Consider the following 16,630-nt stretch of genomic DNA (forward strand, 5'->3'; position numbering starts at 1 on the left):
AGTAAACAAAACATTGTTTTTTAGTCGAAAAAAGATAACGTTGCATTTCTATGATTCAAATTCATAAAGTAATCAATTAACAATGGGGTCACAGTAAGGACTTTAGTTGTGCTCCATTGAACTCGAGGAACTGACGGTCTTGAACTATGTTCCATTCATAATGCTCGGTGAAACCCTCTGGGACTAAGAAACTTCATGAAGCAGTAAAAATGGCGTCCCCTCTTCCAACCGAGTGAAATGGATTGGGTGGGTTTTGCACGAATTCCACAACCCCTCCCCCCTCCAACCCGCATCAAGAATAGGGAGGCCCAGCTTAAGAAATTCAAATAATGCTTAATTTGAGAGCAACAACAGTTGACTACATTTGAAATTGCCTAATATTGCATGGTGCTAAAAAAAGGGGCAAAAAAGAGTTCCGCCAAATGTAGGTAAGGATTCGTGTGATTGATGGGACTATGAAAACAATGTTGAAAAAATGGTTACAGTATCTTGCTTTGGAAGAGTTTTGGAATATTTTCTTTCTCACCCTTCTCAACGCCTTTAAAGTAGCTATTTCGGAAAATGATCCGTGCAACCTCTCAAATCACCCTAACATTAAACGCAATCAAAGGTGGCTTATACGAAGCCAGTGAATCATTTAAGTTGAGACAATTTTAATTTAGGCTTGACTTCAGCCCATCGAAAAACAAAAACAAGACTAAAACATCAAGACAAAACCTTCTGTACCTCATTTGCTTCTACCTTGATATCTCGCTGTACACTGGAAAGTGGGGTCGATAGTGATACCCTGGATCAAAATCAAGACAGCATAATCATTTTGTTCAATAATGCTTTCATCATCATTTATTGTCAGTTCAATCTTTTATTGTACAATCTATAGCCTTACGTTGAAACAAATACTTCCTGTCATTATCCTATTTTCAGCTTTTGTTGCTCCTTGGAAGGACTGAGAGCCCACCGCACTGTCAGTCAGCGAGGTTGCCAATGAATTGGACGACAGACCTCCGCCTGTTCCAAACATTGGGTAAGTCAAAGCCATACTCAAACATGTGAATCCGAGGAAAGAAACAGGTGCTGACGGTGTGCCTGGGTGGCTCCTAAAACGGTTTCACGAAGAACTGGCACCTGTTGTACACGATATTATTTGTGCCAGAATAGTACAGTCCAAGTATCCTACTAGTTACAAGCATGCTTTAGTCAGCCCGGTACCCAAGGTTGATAATCCGACGGATATAAACAATGACTTTAGGCAGATTTCAGTTTTGCCACAAGTCGCCAAGGTACTGGAGAGGATCCAGCTTAAGCTAAACCTAAAGACCTAAGTCTTAATGCTTCCCAACACGCTTTTACGGCGGACAGATCTACTATGACTGCGCTTGCCAGCATCACACAAGACTGGTATAACGCCACAGATTCTGGAAGTCTATATAATAGCGTGCATGTGGTCTTTGTGGACTTCCGAAAAGCCTTCGATCTGGTGAATCACCGCGTTCTGTTGACTAAACTCGCTGACATGGGCATTACCATGAGCTTTTGGAAATGGACACAGAGCTACCTATCAGGCAGAACACAGCAGGTTAAGCTCCCGGGAGTCCTCTCCAGACATGGTGAGGTGATTGCTGGTGTACCCCAGGGCGGTGTCATTTCTCCTACACTTTTTAATGTGCATGTCAACGATATTGAGTACTGCACCCCAGAGTAATACCTGTATCCACTTGCAAGTACGCTGATGCCTGCACCCTATACGAACTTGTTTTTAAGGACTCTGTCAGTCAAATGCAGGATGCTGTGACTCACTTGGAAAGATGGGCTGTGCAGAATAAAATGGAGCTGAATGCTAAAAAGACCAAAGATATGTGGATCACCTTCAAAAAGTCCTGTCCAATTCCTGCTCCTATTAATATCGGGCCTACTGAACTGGAGAGGGTTTCAGAGTTTAAACTACTGGGTGTATATGTACAGAACGATCTCAAGTGGAATACACATGTCTCAGGTATTGTCAGCAAAGCGTGTAAACGGATCCACTATCTTAGGGTCTGTAGAACAGCCCATTTCCCCAGGGACATTGGTCTTACAACTTACATCACTAAGATTAGACCTGTTTTAGAATATGCCTTGCCTGTCTGGGGAGGGCTGCCCATTTACCTCGAAGAAGATCTACAGAGAGTGCAGAATAGATGTCTAAATGTCATTGGTCTCCCTAGGGATACTGTCGGGTCACTTGTAACTAGGCGTCAGAATTTAACGAGGAAAGAATTTAAACGTATCCGAGAATCTGAAGCACATCCTTGTAAACGTTTTTTAGAAAAGCCAGTGGATCATGGCCATAATCTAAGATCTTGTAAAACTAACCCAGCGCACCTCAGAATACCTGTATCATGCACTGTTAGGTACAAACAATCATTTGTTCCTAGCAGTGCTAAACTTAACTTGATTTGATATGCATATATAATTTGTAGTGTTTTGAATTTTTATTGTAATATTACCGTAATTCTTATCGCCAAAGGTAATAAATAAATATATGTTATTTGCCGGCTGGGAGGTCCGTATTGTGAAAAACTGTGAACGAGGTCTTGAAAATACCGCCCGAGGCCGTAGGCCGAGGGCAGCATTTTTAAGACCGAGGTCACAGTTTTTCACCATACGGACCGACCCTCAGCCGGTAAATAACATATTTATTTTTTTGAAACTTGACGAAATTCTTTCCGAAGGATCCTGAATGATTTAGGGCTGTAAGTACGGCAAGATCTTCCATAAACTGAATAGTTTTTGAGCGAGTAAATGGTAGTTAAAATAAAGGTGATTCAAATTCAAGAGAGATGCCTCAGCGAAACAATTTCATTTTAAAAGGCTTCCAAACAAACTTTGAAACATTGTTTTACAAGTATCTGTCACAATCTGACACCTGTCAATTAGAGAGCGCGTAAGTTTAGAAAAGCTAAGAACATTTGAAAAACAACGTAACTAGTTTGATAAGGACTGTCACGACAATGTTTTCTTCAAAAACAGTCAATGATCTAACGGAAAGTATTGTTCACTCTCATCGACGATTTATTCATGTACGAAGATGTACCTCTGTTCATTAAATAAACGGCGAGGAAAGTAATTGTGAGTAAATTCGATTTTTTTTATTTTAAAGTTGTGAGAGTTTGCTCGTTTGTTTGCTGCAATGGCGTGTGTAAATCTAGTCTTTGCTTCACAAAAACTAAATTCGAATGGCACACTCCAACGAGACACAAGGGGATTTAATGCGGCTTTTCTCTAAAAATTCCTTCAGTTTCTGTTGTGCAATTTACGGTACAAATGTTCAAATTGAACGGACTTGGAAAGACTCACCGAGAGCGTATATTTGTTGTATAACTTAAATTTAAACTTCGCTCGCTCTTTAACTGCGAACAAATTGCTTGAGAAAATTCAGATATTAAATGAATGAAAGTTCCATCGTTCAGTTTAACTGTAACCAAATACCCCACGTTTTAACTCTCTTGGTACTTTTTGTGAACGATTAAAATTAATTGCAGACGGGTTTTAGGCCGCTTGTTAACCAACGTAATGACACTATTGTTTATACAAATTCATTCTAAAACCAATATTTTTCTGTCAACCAAAGTGATTTGAGTGAGAGAAAAGAGAAGATTCATAAGTTATTCATCGGCTTTTGGTAGTGACCGACGTGTTTGCCTAAAAATACTGCCCAGCCGGAAAAACGAGATATATTTATGAAAAATGGCATCGAAGGTTGGGACGTACTTGGCCGGGTAAGGAACCAACAGATTGCAAGATTCGTTACTGTGCCCTCTCAAAAAAAAAAAAAAGTTTATTATTATTATTGCCTTTCTCCGCACTAATGATTAGTAGAGTATTTCAAGTCTAAGAAAAATAACATTGCTTGCAAGGAGAAATCCGTCTATCATGGTACTTAGTCGTAGTCATGAACAACATGGGCAGTTCTATGAAGGGTTACCACCTAAGGTTTGCGCATGTTAAATCCATTTTAGCTTAATCTCTCCCGGCTCGTCTTTAACGTGGACAAAGACTTCATTACGCTGATAAAAGGAAACTTAACATAAAATGTGTTGTTTGATAAAAAAAAAAAAAAAGAAAAGAAAAAAAAACGGGTGGAGGGGGATAAGAAGAAACGCTAGCAACGACAAAGCAGAGAGGGTGCCAGCTCTTAGCCTGGCTTACATCCGGCAATCCCGTGTCCGCATGTAGACATATTGTTTCGAGGCATGTAGATATATTGTTTCGAGCGAAGATTAACCATCTACGCATTCACATCATCCCGTGATCAAAATCATCGCCATCTCCGCCTGCGTAGGGGAGAACCTCACCATCATCGTTCCTATCTGAACAAAATATATAATTAGTGCTAATAGAAAGTATAATTTGGACATTGCCGCTTTGGATTAGCGAAAAAGATTAGCCTACGCGGGGTGATTTACTCGCTTTGAGTTGTCGATATCCTTTACAGTATCCATTTACAAACAGGCCTGGATCGTAAAAAAAGGTCAACATGAGGGTTGTGTTTAAGTTAAAACCCAGCTTCAGCTTATTATATATGCCGCCAATTGTCACTTTGACTGAAATAGCAACGAAAGTGAAAGAAAATGAGGTGATTAACCGGCCAAAACGTGTCCGTGCACATTCCACAATCGATCAGCTTCAATTACCCTAGTATCTTTAATTGTATGCCTCAAACATTTACTGAATGCAGCATTTAATTAATAGTCCAAGATATTTTTTTCCATGTGATTTTTCGAAGGCTAATGATGCTTTTTTCATTTGAAAATTGTGTTACGCTAGTTTAATTCAATTCATTTTGTTTACATTTTCTATGCTTTTCTTATGGTCTCTCCTTTTCTAGAAACGTCAGAACTTCGAAAGAATATGCAAAAGGTGGAGAGGAACCTCTCTGCATTTAGAGATTACTCGGTAGGAGTAATTCTTAACCATTAGCAGTAGTCAGCAAAAGTGCACTGATGTGAAATACATGGGTACCTGTCTGTACATAAGACTAAATGCCCCAAAAGGACTTTTAACTTCCTTGATAGTTAGTAATGGTATAGAAATATACATGTTTTAAACAGAGCTTTAATAATTCCCTGGAGCTCAGGCTGGAGGCATCGTTTTTGTGTTAACAACACTGCATTGTCACTTTCTCAGTCACCGTCACTTTCACTTTCACTGTCACTGTCACTTTCTCTGTCACTGTCATTGTCACATTGTTATTACAATTGTCATTGTTATCATCATTGTAATGGTTACTGTGAATGTCATTGTTGTTGTTGCTTTTTTTTTTAATTGAGTAGGTGAAAAATACTACTGGCAGCACGAGCGTCAGAGGACCACCTTGAGTCAACGGTACTAGTGGTGATGTTGGACCTGCCGGACCCGCCGGACCTCCAGGATATAATAGTACAAAGGGTAACATTGGACTTGTCGGACCTGCTGGACCTGCCGGACCTCCCAGACCTCCGGGATATAATGGTACTCAGGGCCCTGCAGGACCGTCTGGACTACCTGGTTTTCAGGGTCTTCGTGGACCATCTGGGTTCAATGGTACCCAGGGTCCACCTGGATCCGGGGCCAGTTCCTGTGTTTTTAAGACTTAATCTAACGCTGGCATGCAAGCAAGCTCGTTCTTCCAACAAGAAATTACAGCGACGGAACAAAACGTATGTTGAGTTGAAGATTGTGAAAGTTGATTCTGTTTGATTCTGTTTGATTCTGACAAGAAAATAACTATCTTATTGAAAATTACTCTACGAAATATTGACACTTACGACAATATTTACTGGTCCAAGGAGTTATCCAACTGTTCTAAAGCCTCCCTTAAAGTCAGAAAGTTGAGCCATAGGCCGCATCGATGTTGAGAATCAAAGCTAATTTCTTCTCTTTTAAGTCTTAAATCTCCATCATCATGAAAACAAAAAAAAAATAGAAAACCTTAAACAACTTGTTTCGAAATACAGCACAAACTTGTTGAAAAAGTTCATTTTGCTGCCAAATGTAAGATAACTTTTTTATTTTTTATTTATTGATTTATTTTGACAATTTCATACCTTTCAGAGTATTTACAGTTATTTCTTTAATCCCACACGGAGCAATGACATTCTCGGCTTGTCATGGAACAAAAAACGTTTGTAAATATCAGTTTTTCAAAATATTCGTTAGGCCCGGTTTTATGACTCCGTATCTTGACCTATGAGAGACAACGAAAATCGATTTTACAAGAACGACCTGCCCGCTGAGGAAACTAGTTGTCCAGCCTACATTTAAAGGCCAGTGTTAGAAAATACGTGGATTTTTCTCTTCTTACGTTCCTAGACGTGTAGGCTGTATTTGTGATATCCGATTTCGGCATAGAAAACTCACAGTAAGAATTGCCCAGATTGTGGGCGTTGGTATTCGCCACGTCGTGTGTACACCCATTGAAGAGGAAAGAAATGTTTTACTCTTCCACATTTCGAACTCTTGACGTAGTCCTTCATTACCATCAGTTTCATATTTGTTTTCTTTTTCCCTGCCAGGGTAAAATCTTTATTGGCGTCAACTGTGATACGAAAAAAAAAGTTTGCGAAAGTTGCTAAATTATCAAGCGTCAACCCAGGTAAAAAGAAAACCTACAAGTGCTCTTGCGAAGGTACCCTAACAACTGGAGAAGCAACGATGTATTGCTACATGCACTACTGGGAGTGTCAGTCATAAGAGGAAAAGCGGAAAGTCATTTAATGAACAGGACTCTTTGTAAAGAAGATAATACAGTGTTGAATCAGAAACGAGACGAAGAACAATTTAGTGGTTTAACTTTAATTCCCATTGAACTAGGTCGTCTTTGAGAGGGCATTTCAGTTGAGTGTTGTAAAACCAAAACCAAAGGAAAGTCAAAGGAGTATAATCAGGAGGAGGAGCAAAACAGGTTATCTGCCCTAAGCGTGAGAAAATGCAAGTGACCAAGATTGCGATTGGATTTAGTTTTTAATGTGGCTGATTTAAAGTATGGTGTGTGTTTCAGTTCTACACCAATCATATTGCGAAGTAAGGCAAAACCAAAGCAAAGTAGCATTCAGTTGGAAATCACCCTATTATGCGACATTGTGTTTACTTTACCTGATGCCGAGGTAACAATTCAAAAATATCCATAATTTAATAGGCTGAGACTTTGCTGTCATCCATACTCATTCAAAGGTGTACATGTTTTATTTAATCAGAAACTCGGTTTCTTATTCACCAGTAACTTTCGCGCCCGTCGTTTTTGCCCTTGATTAATTTACCTTCTCACCTGTCGGTCAACACCGCAAAGAGTTATCTTGAGTGTTTTCCCGTACAGACTTTGTCCATACTTTAAACAGGGGCGTAGCCAGGATTTTTCAAAAAGGGCTCACAGTGTCAAAGAAAGGGTACTCACCAGATTGTCATATCTATTATCTATTATAACCTAAAACAAAGGCGCTTATAAAGGGGGGGGGGCACGACACGGGTATCTAAGAACCCCAGGGAAATCCTATCCCCCAGCTACGCCCTTGTTATAACATATCTCCATTATTTAATCGCGATCAATTTCTTGCATGAAATCGATTTCGAGACGTTTTTTTCGAGATCATTTTTTAGTCGAACAAAGCTAACGTTGTATTTCTATGATTCAAATTCATAAAGTAATCAACTAACAATAGGGCAACAGTAAGGACTTTAGTTGTGCTCTATTGAACTCAAGGAACTGACGGTCTTGAACGATGTTCATTTCATAATGCTCAATGAAACCCTCTGGGACTAAGAAACTTCATGAAGCAGTAAAAATGGCGTCCCTTCTTCAACCGAGTGAAATGGATTGGGTGGGTTTTGCACGAATTCCACAATTCCTCCCCCTCCAACCCGCATAAAAGATAGAAAGCCCAGCTTAAGAAATTCAAATAATGCTTAATTTGAGAGCAACAACAGTTGACTGCATTTGAAATTGCCTAATATTGCATGGTGCCAAAAAAAAAGGGAAAAAGAAGAGTTCTGCCAAATGTAGGTAAGGATTTGTGTAATTGATGGGACTATGAAAAAAATATTGAAAAAAAATGGTTACAGTATCTTGCTTTGGAAGAGTTTTGGAATATTTTCTTTCTCATCCTTTTCAACGCCTTTAAAGTAGCTATTTAGGAAAATGATCCATGCCACCTCTCAAATTACCCTAGCATTAAATGCAATCAAAGGTGACTTATACGAAGCCAGTGGATCATTTAAGTTGAGAAAATTTTAATTTAGGTTTGACTTCAGCCCATCGAAGACTAAAACATCAAGACAAAACCCTCTATACCCCGTTTGCTTTTACCTTAATATATCACTGTACACGGGAAAGTGAGGTCGATAGTGATACCATGGATCAAAATCAAGACAGCATTATCATTTTGTTCAATGCTGCTTTCATCATCATTTGTGGTCGGTTCAATCTTTTATTGCACAATCTATAGCCTTACGTTGAAACAAATACTTCCTGTCAATATCCTATTTTCAGCTTTTCCTATTCTCATCAATCAGAGATGATCATATGATCATATCGCATCGCATTTCAGCATCTCTTTGGTCTGCCTAAGCATGTTTCGCCCCAAGAAGAGTCTAGAGTTGATCTGTTTCACAAACGGCATAATCATACCACTCAATGATGGATACTAAGATCGAGATCGGGCAGGAGAACATTTGTTTGGAAATGGAGTCTAAACAGGAAGATAACGCCGAAACCTATGACGATGTAGTTTTCAGAAAGGACACTCCACAGGCGAAACTAAACGTGGAAACACAGCCGTATAAAGATTCTGATACAGTGAAGCATAACCCATTATTCTTTATGGCATCTGCCATCGCTGTTGCTTCGCTCTTAACAGCCCTTGCCACTTTGGTTTTAGCTGTGGCAATCATGACGGCACGGAGCGAGGTTTCAACAGGTATGGTTGCCATTGCTCCTTCCTGTTGTAAGTAAACACTCGTATGTCTTGATTCATTGAAATTTTAAAAGTGGCATTAGTGTACGACACGATAAAGCAAACAATAATTTACTTCGGTCTCGACCATTTATTTTCCTGTCCGAAGAGAAAATTAGCGGAACTTATGTTTCGATATGATTTGAATATTTTTATTAAGATTCCACGAAATTGGGTTAATAAAAGCCACATTCTTTCTTTAGTAAAAAGCCCAATTTATCAACCAACTGCTATAGCATAAAACTTTCATCCCCAATTAAAAAATTACTTCTTGAAGAATTTCGTACAGAGTTTGAAATATTTGACCTTTGTTTACTAGAGTTTTCTCCGCACTGATGATTAGTATAGGATTTCAAGTCTAAGAAAATGACATTGCTTACAAGGGGAAATCCGTGGTACTTAGTCGTAATCATGAACAACATGGGCAATTCTATTATGTCTGCATGATTTGATATTTAGATGAGGCTAAGTTGTGACAACTGAGCGTTGAAAAGCATATCTCTTTAACAGTAAATTCGTTTGCTCTCACACAACTAGGATGAAGCATATTACTGTAAAAAACACATTAATTATTCGTGATCGAAACGCCAATTTAAAAAGAGAAAAATAAATAACTGAAAAACTCTTGGATTGATAAATCACATTTATGGGATTGTGAGCACTGGCCTTATTTATTGCTATCTCAAACACGCAAGGGATGAAAGCGAAACAAAGAAAATGTTAAAAAAATAGTCATGAGATTTTATTTGTTTTGAAATATCACACAAGGAAAACAAAGGGTTCTGACTGACTGACTGACCGGGCCCGTCTTTAACGTGGACAAAGACTTTATTACGCTGAGAAATGTAATCTTAACACAAAATGTGTAGTGAACAAAAAAAGAACGATTGGAGGAAGAGAATCAGAAACGCCAGCAACGGCAAAGCAGAGAGGGTGCCAGCTCTTAGCCTGGCTTACATCCGGCAATCCCGTGTCTGCACGTAGACATACTGTTTCGAGCGAGGATCAACCATCTTCGCATTCACATCACCCCGTGATCAAAATCATCGTCATCTCCGCCTGCGTAGGGAGAACCTCACCATCATCCTTCCTATCTGAACAAAATATATAATTAGTGCTAACAGAAAGTGTAATTTGGACACTAACGCTTTGGATTAGCGAAATAGATTAGTCTACGCGGGGTGATTTATTCGCTTTGAGTTGTCCATATCCTTCACAGTATCCATTTACAAACAGGCCTGGACCATAAAAAAAGACCAAAATGAGGGTTATTTCAATCAAAATATCTCCGAATGTGTTCTTACGTTAAAACCCAACCTCAGCTTATTATATATTGCCGCAAATTGTCACTTTGACTGAAATAGCAACATACTTCGAAAGTGAAAGAAAATGTGGTGATTAAGCGGCCAAAACGTTTCCGCACACATTCCACAATCGATCAGCTTCAATTACCCAAGTTTCTTTAATTATATGCCTAAAAAATTAACTGAATGCAACATTTAATTAATAGTCCAAGAGATTTTTCGAAGGCTAATGATGCTTTTTTTTTTATTTGAAAATTGTGTTACACCATTTTAATTCAACAATTAGAGTATAGAAATGAACAATTTTCCTTTATTTTGATTTCATTTGAGGTTACTGGGGGTAGGAAATTCCTCTTGCAGATAACAAAGTTAGCGTCATGTAGTATGCAAAGACCGAAGACATTGTAAATGACGCAAACACTCCGAGTCATTGAATCGTAAATGGTAATCAAAGGTTCCTTAGAAAAAAATTTTTTTCATTTAAGTGTTGAGAACTTTAACCATTTTTTATCTTTTGGCACTAATATCCGTAATTTATTATTTAACAGAATTCTGTTTCTGTCAAATTCGAAGGAACGTAAAATGCTGCGAGCCATAATCGACTCTTTTCCAAGTCCAGATCGTAGTGTTCTTTTACTTCTCAATTTCGACATAATTTCTCGTAAATGTAAAGCTGTTAAAAAAGAGTCATACAATGTACCGTCTTCCTTACGAATGATGAACAAAATTAGAAAAATCTTTATCTATAACAAGCAGGAAAGAAAGCCTTACTTACCATATTTTTGATAGTTGAATAGCTATTACTCTTGATAGTGATTGTTTGAACTAGTTCAAGAATAGTATGTCTTATTTCTCCCTTTTTTATTTGAAAGATTTTTGATGAATGGTTTCAAAATCTGCATATCGAAAGATTTCACTAAGGGATGTATAAAGCTTCAACATGTGTTTATTGATTCATCTTTTATCTATTTATCCATCTGCTCATCTTTTCGTTTGAAATCCTTAACTATTTTTGTTTATATTTTCTATGTTTTTCTTACTGTCTCCCCTTTTCTAGAAACGTCAGAACTTCAAAAGAATATGCAAGAATTGGAGAGGAACCTCTCTGCATTAAGAGATTACTCGGTAGGAGTAATTCTTAATCATTAGCAGTGGTCAGTTAAAAAGCAAAAGTGTACTGATGTGAAATACATCGGTACATGTATGAACATAAGACTAAAGGCCCCAAAAGGACTTTTAAATCCCTGATAGTTAGTAATGGTACAGAAATATACATATTTTAAACAGAGCTTTAATAATTCCCTGGAGCGCAGGCTGGAGGCATCGTTTTTGTGTTAACAATACTGCACTTTTTCTGCTTTAACTTCTTCAATGTGGTGATCTAGATTTATTTCTAATCCGAGACTGTTGTGTGCCTGAGGAGCCTAATAAACATTGCTATAGGTAATGTTAAGTGTTATTACCACAGACATTATCAGTGTTCTCCTAATTTTTTGAACCGTCTTTGGAAGCATAGCAGGTGCAAACCTTATCATGCAAATTGCACTCCTATATAGCCATCATCGTCATTAAATCATTATAAATAAGAAATGAGAAGAAAGCATTATTCTACAAAGAAACTTGACAAGGAATATTGCATTTTTTTATTGTTATAGGTTTCAGGGGATATAATAGAACTGAAGAAAAACGTAAGTAAGCCATTCATTCACCTCCATTAATAATCGTAATGATCATCTCAATCATGACAATAATGATAATGATCGTAAATCATCAATAACAATAAACCATTCACTAAAAAAATGATATGATGTTGAGTAGTTTCTTTTCTTTTCCTATCTTAGGTCTCAGCAGAATTGAAGGAGCTAGCGATAAAGGTAAGTTTAAATTCATCTATTTCCAGTTCCATCTATATTAGGAAAAAAAATTACTATAAGTGCACTTAGTTAAATATGAGTTTCTTACTTTATGGTAGATGGAAAAAGAAATGGAAAACATGAAAAACGAGGTCAGTTTCAACATTAACATTACGAATGTATCGTTATCTGAATCTCTCACTGTTACAGTCCTTATGATTATGTTCAAAAGCAAAACGAGGACTGCTCTACTAATTTCACCGACTTAAGTAGGCCCACTAATTCTCAAACACAATAATTTGGCCCATTCCATTTTTTAGGGCAAAAATACAGAGCTAGAGGATATCCGTCTCGCAGTACAGGATGCTGCCCAAACTTTGACTGGTCTGAACACAAGCGTAAATAAAAAGTTTCTGCATTTTCAACAAAGAATCATGCAACTGGATCAAAAGGTACATATACCTGAATGTATTTTTGGGTGCCATTTCGTACCGAATTTCGAATCAACCTCTGACTGACCTTTCATTTTCACTTTCATTTTCACTGTCACTGTCACTGTCACTGTCACTGTCACTGTGACTGTCACTGTCACTGTCACTGTCACTGTCACTGTCACTGTCACTGTCACTGTCACTGTCACTGTGACTGTCACTGTCACTGTCACTGTGACTGTGACTGTCACTGTCAACGTCACTGTCACTGTCAACGTCACTGTCACTGTCAACGTCACTGTCACTGTCAACGTCACTGTCACTGTCAACGTCACTGTCACTGTCAACGTCACTGTCACTGTCAACGTCACTGTCACTGTCAACGTCACTGTCACTGTCAACGTCACTGTCACTGTCACTGTCACTGTCACTGTCACTGTCACTGTCACTGTCACTGTCACTGTCACTGTCACTGTCACTGTCACTGTCACTGTCACTGTCACTGTCACTGTCACTGTCACTGTCACTGTCACTGTCACTGTCACTGTCACTGTCACTGTCACTGTCACTGTCACTGTCACTGTCACTGTCACTGTCACTGTCACTGTCACTGTCACTGTCACTGTCACTGTCACTGTCACTGTCACTGTCACTGTCACTGTCACTGTCACTGTCACTGTCACTGTCACTGTCACTGTCACTTTCATTATCATTGACACTGTCACTTTCATTGTCATTGACACTGTCACTTTCTGAGTCACCGTCACTTTCACTGTCACTGTCACTGTCACTGTCACTTTCTCTGTCACTGTCATTTTCATTGACATTGTGGCAATTGGCATTGTCATTACAATTGTCATTATTATCATCATTGTAGTGGTTATTGTGAATATCATTGTTGTTTCTGCTTTTTTTTAATTGAGTAGGTGAAAAATACTACTGGCAACACGAGCGTCAGAGGACCACCTAGAGTCAACGTTACTAATGGTGACGTTGGACCTGCCGGACCTGCCGGACCTCCCGGACCTCCGGGATATAATGGTACTCAGGGCCCTGCAGGACCGTCTGGACTACCTGGTTTTCAGGGTCTTCGTGGGCCATCTGGGTTCAATGGTACCCAGGGTCCACCTGGACCCGGGGCCATTTCCTGTGTTTTTAAGACTTTATCTAGCCTTGGTATGCGACCAAGCTCGATCTCCCAACAAGAAATTACAGCGACGGAACAAAACGTATGTTGAGTTGAAGATTGTGAAAGTTGTTTCAGTTTGATTCTGTTTGATTCTGACAAGAAAATAACTATCTTACATAGTTTGATGCTACTCTGGTTAGCAGATTTAATGAATGTAACCGAACAAGTTACAATTCATAGACCCAACGTTTCGACACTCCTGTCTAGTGCCTTCATCAGGGGTGATCTAAACGCTGCAACAAGAGGTCCTTTTATATGATCACTAATTAGCGGCCTTTTTTCTGACGAGGTGTAAATAGGCGTCAGGAAGCAAACCTCCATCATCACGATTTAAAGGAGCGTGGGCGGAGTTAATATGCCAAGCCTCCAAACAAAGGCGCTGGTGGTAACGCCGATTAGTGGTGATAATTTTAGAATTATCCAACCCAATTGTATGGTTGGTTAGGCATGTATGCTCCGATAAAGCTGAATTTTCCTTTTTGAAAAGAAAAACCGCTTTTTGGTGCTCTTTTAACCGTGTACCAAACTGACGTTTGGTCTGTCCGATGTATTCGTTGTCACGGTCATTGCAAGGAATAGAATAAATGGCGTCGGTTCGTTGTTCTTTCGTGACAGGATCCTTAGGTTTGGCGAAAATATGCCTCAAAGTCTGAAAAGGTTTTTGAGCAACTTTAACGTTGTGGCTATTCAAAATTCTCTTGATGGATTCAGTAACACCCTGTATGTAAGGAATAACAGCAAAACCAGTCGCTGGTTCCCTTTCATCAAGAGCGTTACTATTTGTAACTGGTTTTTGGCAGTTACGGAGAAAAGTATAGCTATTTGCCTTTAGGACATTGGAAACATATTTCCTCTCCTCAGCCTTCGAATCGAGTGAAGATGGTAGACAGTCAGCCCTCCTAAGTAAAGTTTTGGCTACAGACTTTTTATGGCAAATAGGGTGGTGAGAATCGAAAGCGAGGTATTTGTCGGTGTGGGTAGGTTTACGGTAGACGCTTGTCTCTAAATTACCCTGAACCCCTCTGGACACATTTAAATCAAAGAAGGGCAAATTTCTATCCATCTATCCTTTTGCTCAAGGGTGAAATGGATCAACGGCTCTACTGAATTCAAATGCGACAAGAGGCGCTCCGCTTCATTTCCGGATACCGCAGAAATAACATCATCGACATATCGTTTCCAGAAAAAGGGTTTAACCGGTGAAATGGCTAAGGCCCTTTATTCCACGTCTTCCATTACCATGTTAGCAAAAAATTCCTGCGAATTTGCGGATTTCATAAGAGATAAAACTCTTGACGCTTGTGAAGAATTAGTATCTTTCGACGTTGTTTCGCTCTTCATCAAAATCCCAGTTGATCTTGCCGTTAAGGTTGCGGAGGAAAGACTCAGAGAAGATGCTTCCCTAGGACAAAGAACTTCTTTGCCTGTGGAGGATATTATTCATCTGCTGTCTTTTTGCCTCAAAACCACGCAATTTACATATAACGGCACATACTATCAACAAGTTTTTGGTACAGCGATGGGTTCGCCCGTCTCTGCTGTCATTTCTGTCAAACTATGTCTGATTGTCCACCTGGTTGCCGTGTGAACTTTAATATAAAATAACTATCTTATTGAAAATTACTTTACCAAATATTGACACTTATGATAATATTTACCGGTCCAAGGAGTTATCCAAATGTCCTAAAACCTCCCTTAAAGTCAGAAAGTTGAGCCATAGGCCGCAACGATTTTGAGAATCAAAGCTAATTTCCTCTCTTTTAAGTTTTTTTTTGTAATATTGATTTATTTTTTATTTATATTGACAATTTCATACCTTTCAGTGCATTTACAGTTATTTCTTTAATCCCACACGGAGCGATGACATTCTCGGCTTGTCATGGAACAAAAAATGTTTGCAATTATCAGTTTTTCAAAATATTCGTTAGGCCCGGTTTTATGACTCTGTATCTTGCCTTATGAGAGACAACGAAAATCAATTTTACAAGAACGACCTGCCCGCTGAGGGAACTAGTTTTCCAGTGTACATTTAAAGGCCAGTGTTAGAAAATAAGTGGATTTTTCTCTTCTTACGTTCCTAGACGTGTAGGCTGTATTTGTGATATCCGATTTCGGCATAAAGAACTCTAAGTAAGAATTGCCCAGATTGTAGGTGTTGGCTTTCGCGACTTCGTGTGTACGCCCATTGAAGAGGAAAGAAATGTCTTACTCTTCCACATTTCGAATTCTTGACGTGGTTTTTCATTATCATCAGTATCATATTTATTATCTTTTTTCCTTCCAGGGTAAAATCTTTATTGGCGTCAACTGTGATACAAACGACGCGAAAGTTGCTAAATTATCAAGCGTCGACTCAGGTGGAAAGAGAACCTACAAGTGCACTTGCGAAGGTACCCTAACAACTGGAGAAGCAACGATGTATTGCTACATGCACTACTGGGAGTGTCAGTCATAAAAGGGAAAAACGGAAAGCCATGTAATGAACAGGAGAAATGTAAAGAAGATAATACAATGTTGATTCAGAAACGAGACGAAGGACAATTTAGTAGTTTAATGTTAATTCTATTTTTCAAATATGCCCAGTGAACTAGGTCGTCTTTGAGAGGGCATTTCAGTTGAGTGTTGTAAAACCAAAATCAAAGGAAATTCAAAGGCAATAAACCAAGATCGCGATTGGATTTAGTTTTCAATCTGGCTGATTTAAAGTATGGTGTGAGTTTCAGTTCTACACCAATCATATTGCTAGGTAAGGCAAAACCAAAACAAAGTAGCATTATTTACACACTCAGTTGGAAATCACCCTATTTAGCGACATTGTGTTTACTTTACTGATGTCGAAGTAACAATTCAAAAATATCTATAATTGAATAGGCTGAGACTTTACTGT

General features: G+C 38.8%; 1 protein-coding gene and 1 pseudogene across 1 annotated transcript; both read left to right on the forward strand.

Annotated features, from left to right (window-relative positions):
• The first annotated feature begins 1,366 nt into the window (after positions 1-1,366).
• On the forward strand, positions 1,367-6,800 carry LOC136282477 (collagen alpha-1(XVII) chain-like; annotated as a pseudogene).
• A 1,766-nt stretch (positions 6,801-8,566) lies between these two features.
• LOC136282385 (uncharacterized) lies at positions 8,567-16,421 on the forward strand. The gene is made up of 8 exons (XM_066170004.1): positions 8,567-8,930; positions 11,328-11,395; positions 11,926-11,958; positions 12,112-12,144; positions 12,243-12,275; positions 12,444-12,575; positions 13,481-13,783; positions 16,028-16,421. Exons 1-8 carry the CDS (start codon positions 8,648-8,650, stop codon positions 16,196-16,198), a joined length of 1,056 nt encoding a protein of 351 aa, XP_066026101.1. The 5' UTR covers positions 8,567-8,647; the 3' UTR covers positions 16,199-16,421.
• Positions 16,422-16,630: the final 209 nt, after the last annotated feature.

Source organism: Pocillopora verrucosa, chromosome 7 (genome assembly GCF_036669915.1).
Source record: "Pocillopora verrucosa isolate sample1 chromosome 7, ASM3666991v2, whole genome shotgun sequence".
NCBI lineage: Eukaryota > Metazoa > Cnidaria > Anthozoa > Scleractinia > Pocilloporidae > Pocillopora > Pocillopora verrucosa.

Bases quoted from the DNA above. Each gene is read 5' to 3' on its own strand.
- LOC136282385 (XM_066170004.1), top strand. From the start codon at position 8,648: ATGATGGATACTAAGATCGAGATCGGGCAGGAGAACATTTGTTTGGAA. The intron at 11,396-11,925 runs GTAGGAGTAATT...TTATTGTTATAG, and splicing joins CTGCATTAAGAGATTACTCG to GTTTCAGGGGATATAATAGA. The intron at 11,959-12,111 runs GTAAGTAAGCCA...TTCCTATCTTAG, and splicing joins TAATAGAACTGAAGAAAAAC to GTCTCAGCAGAATTGAAGGA.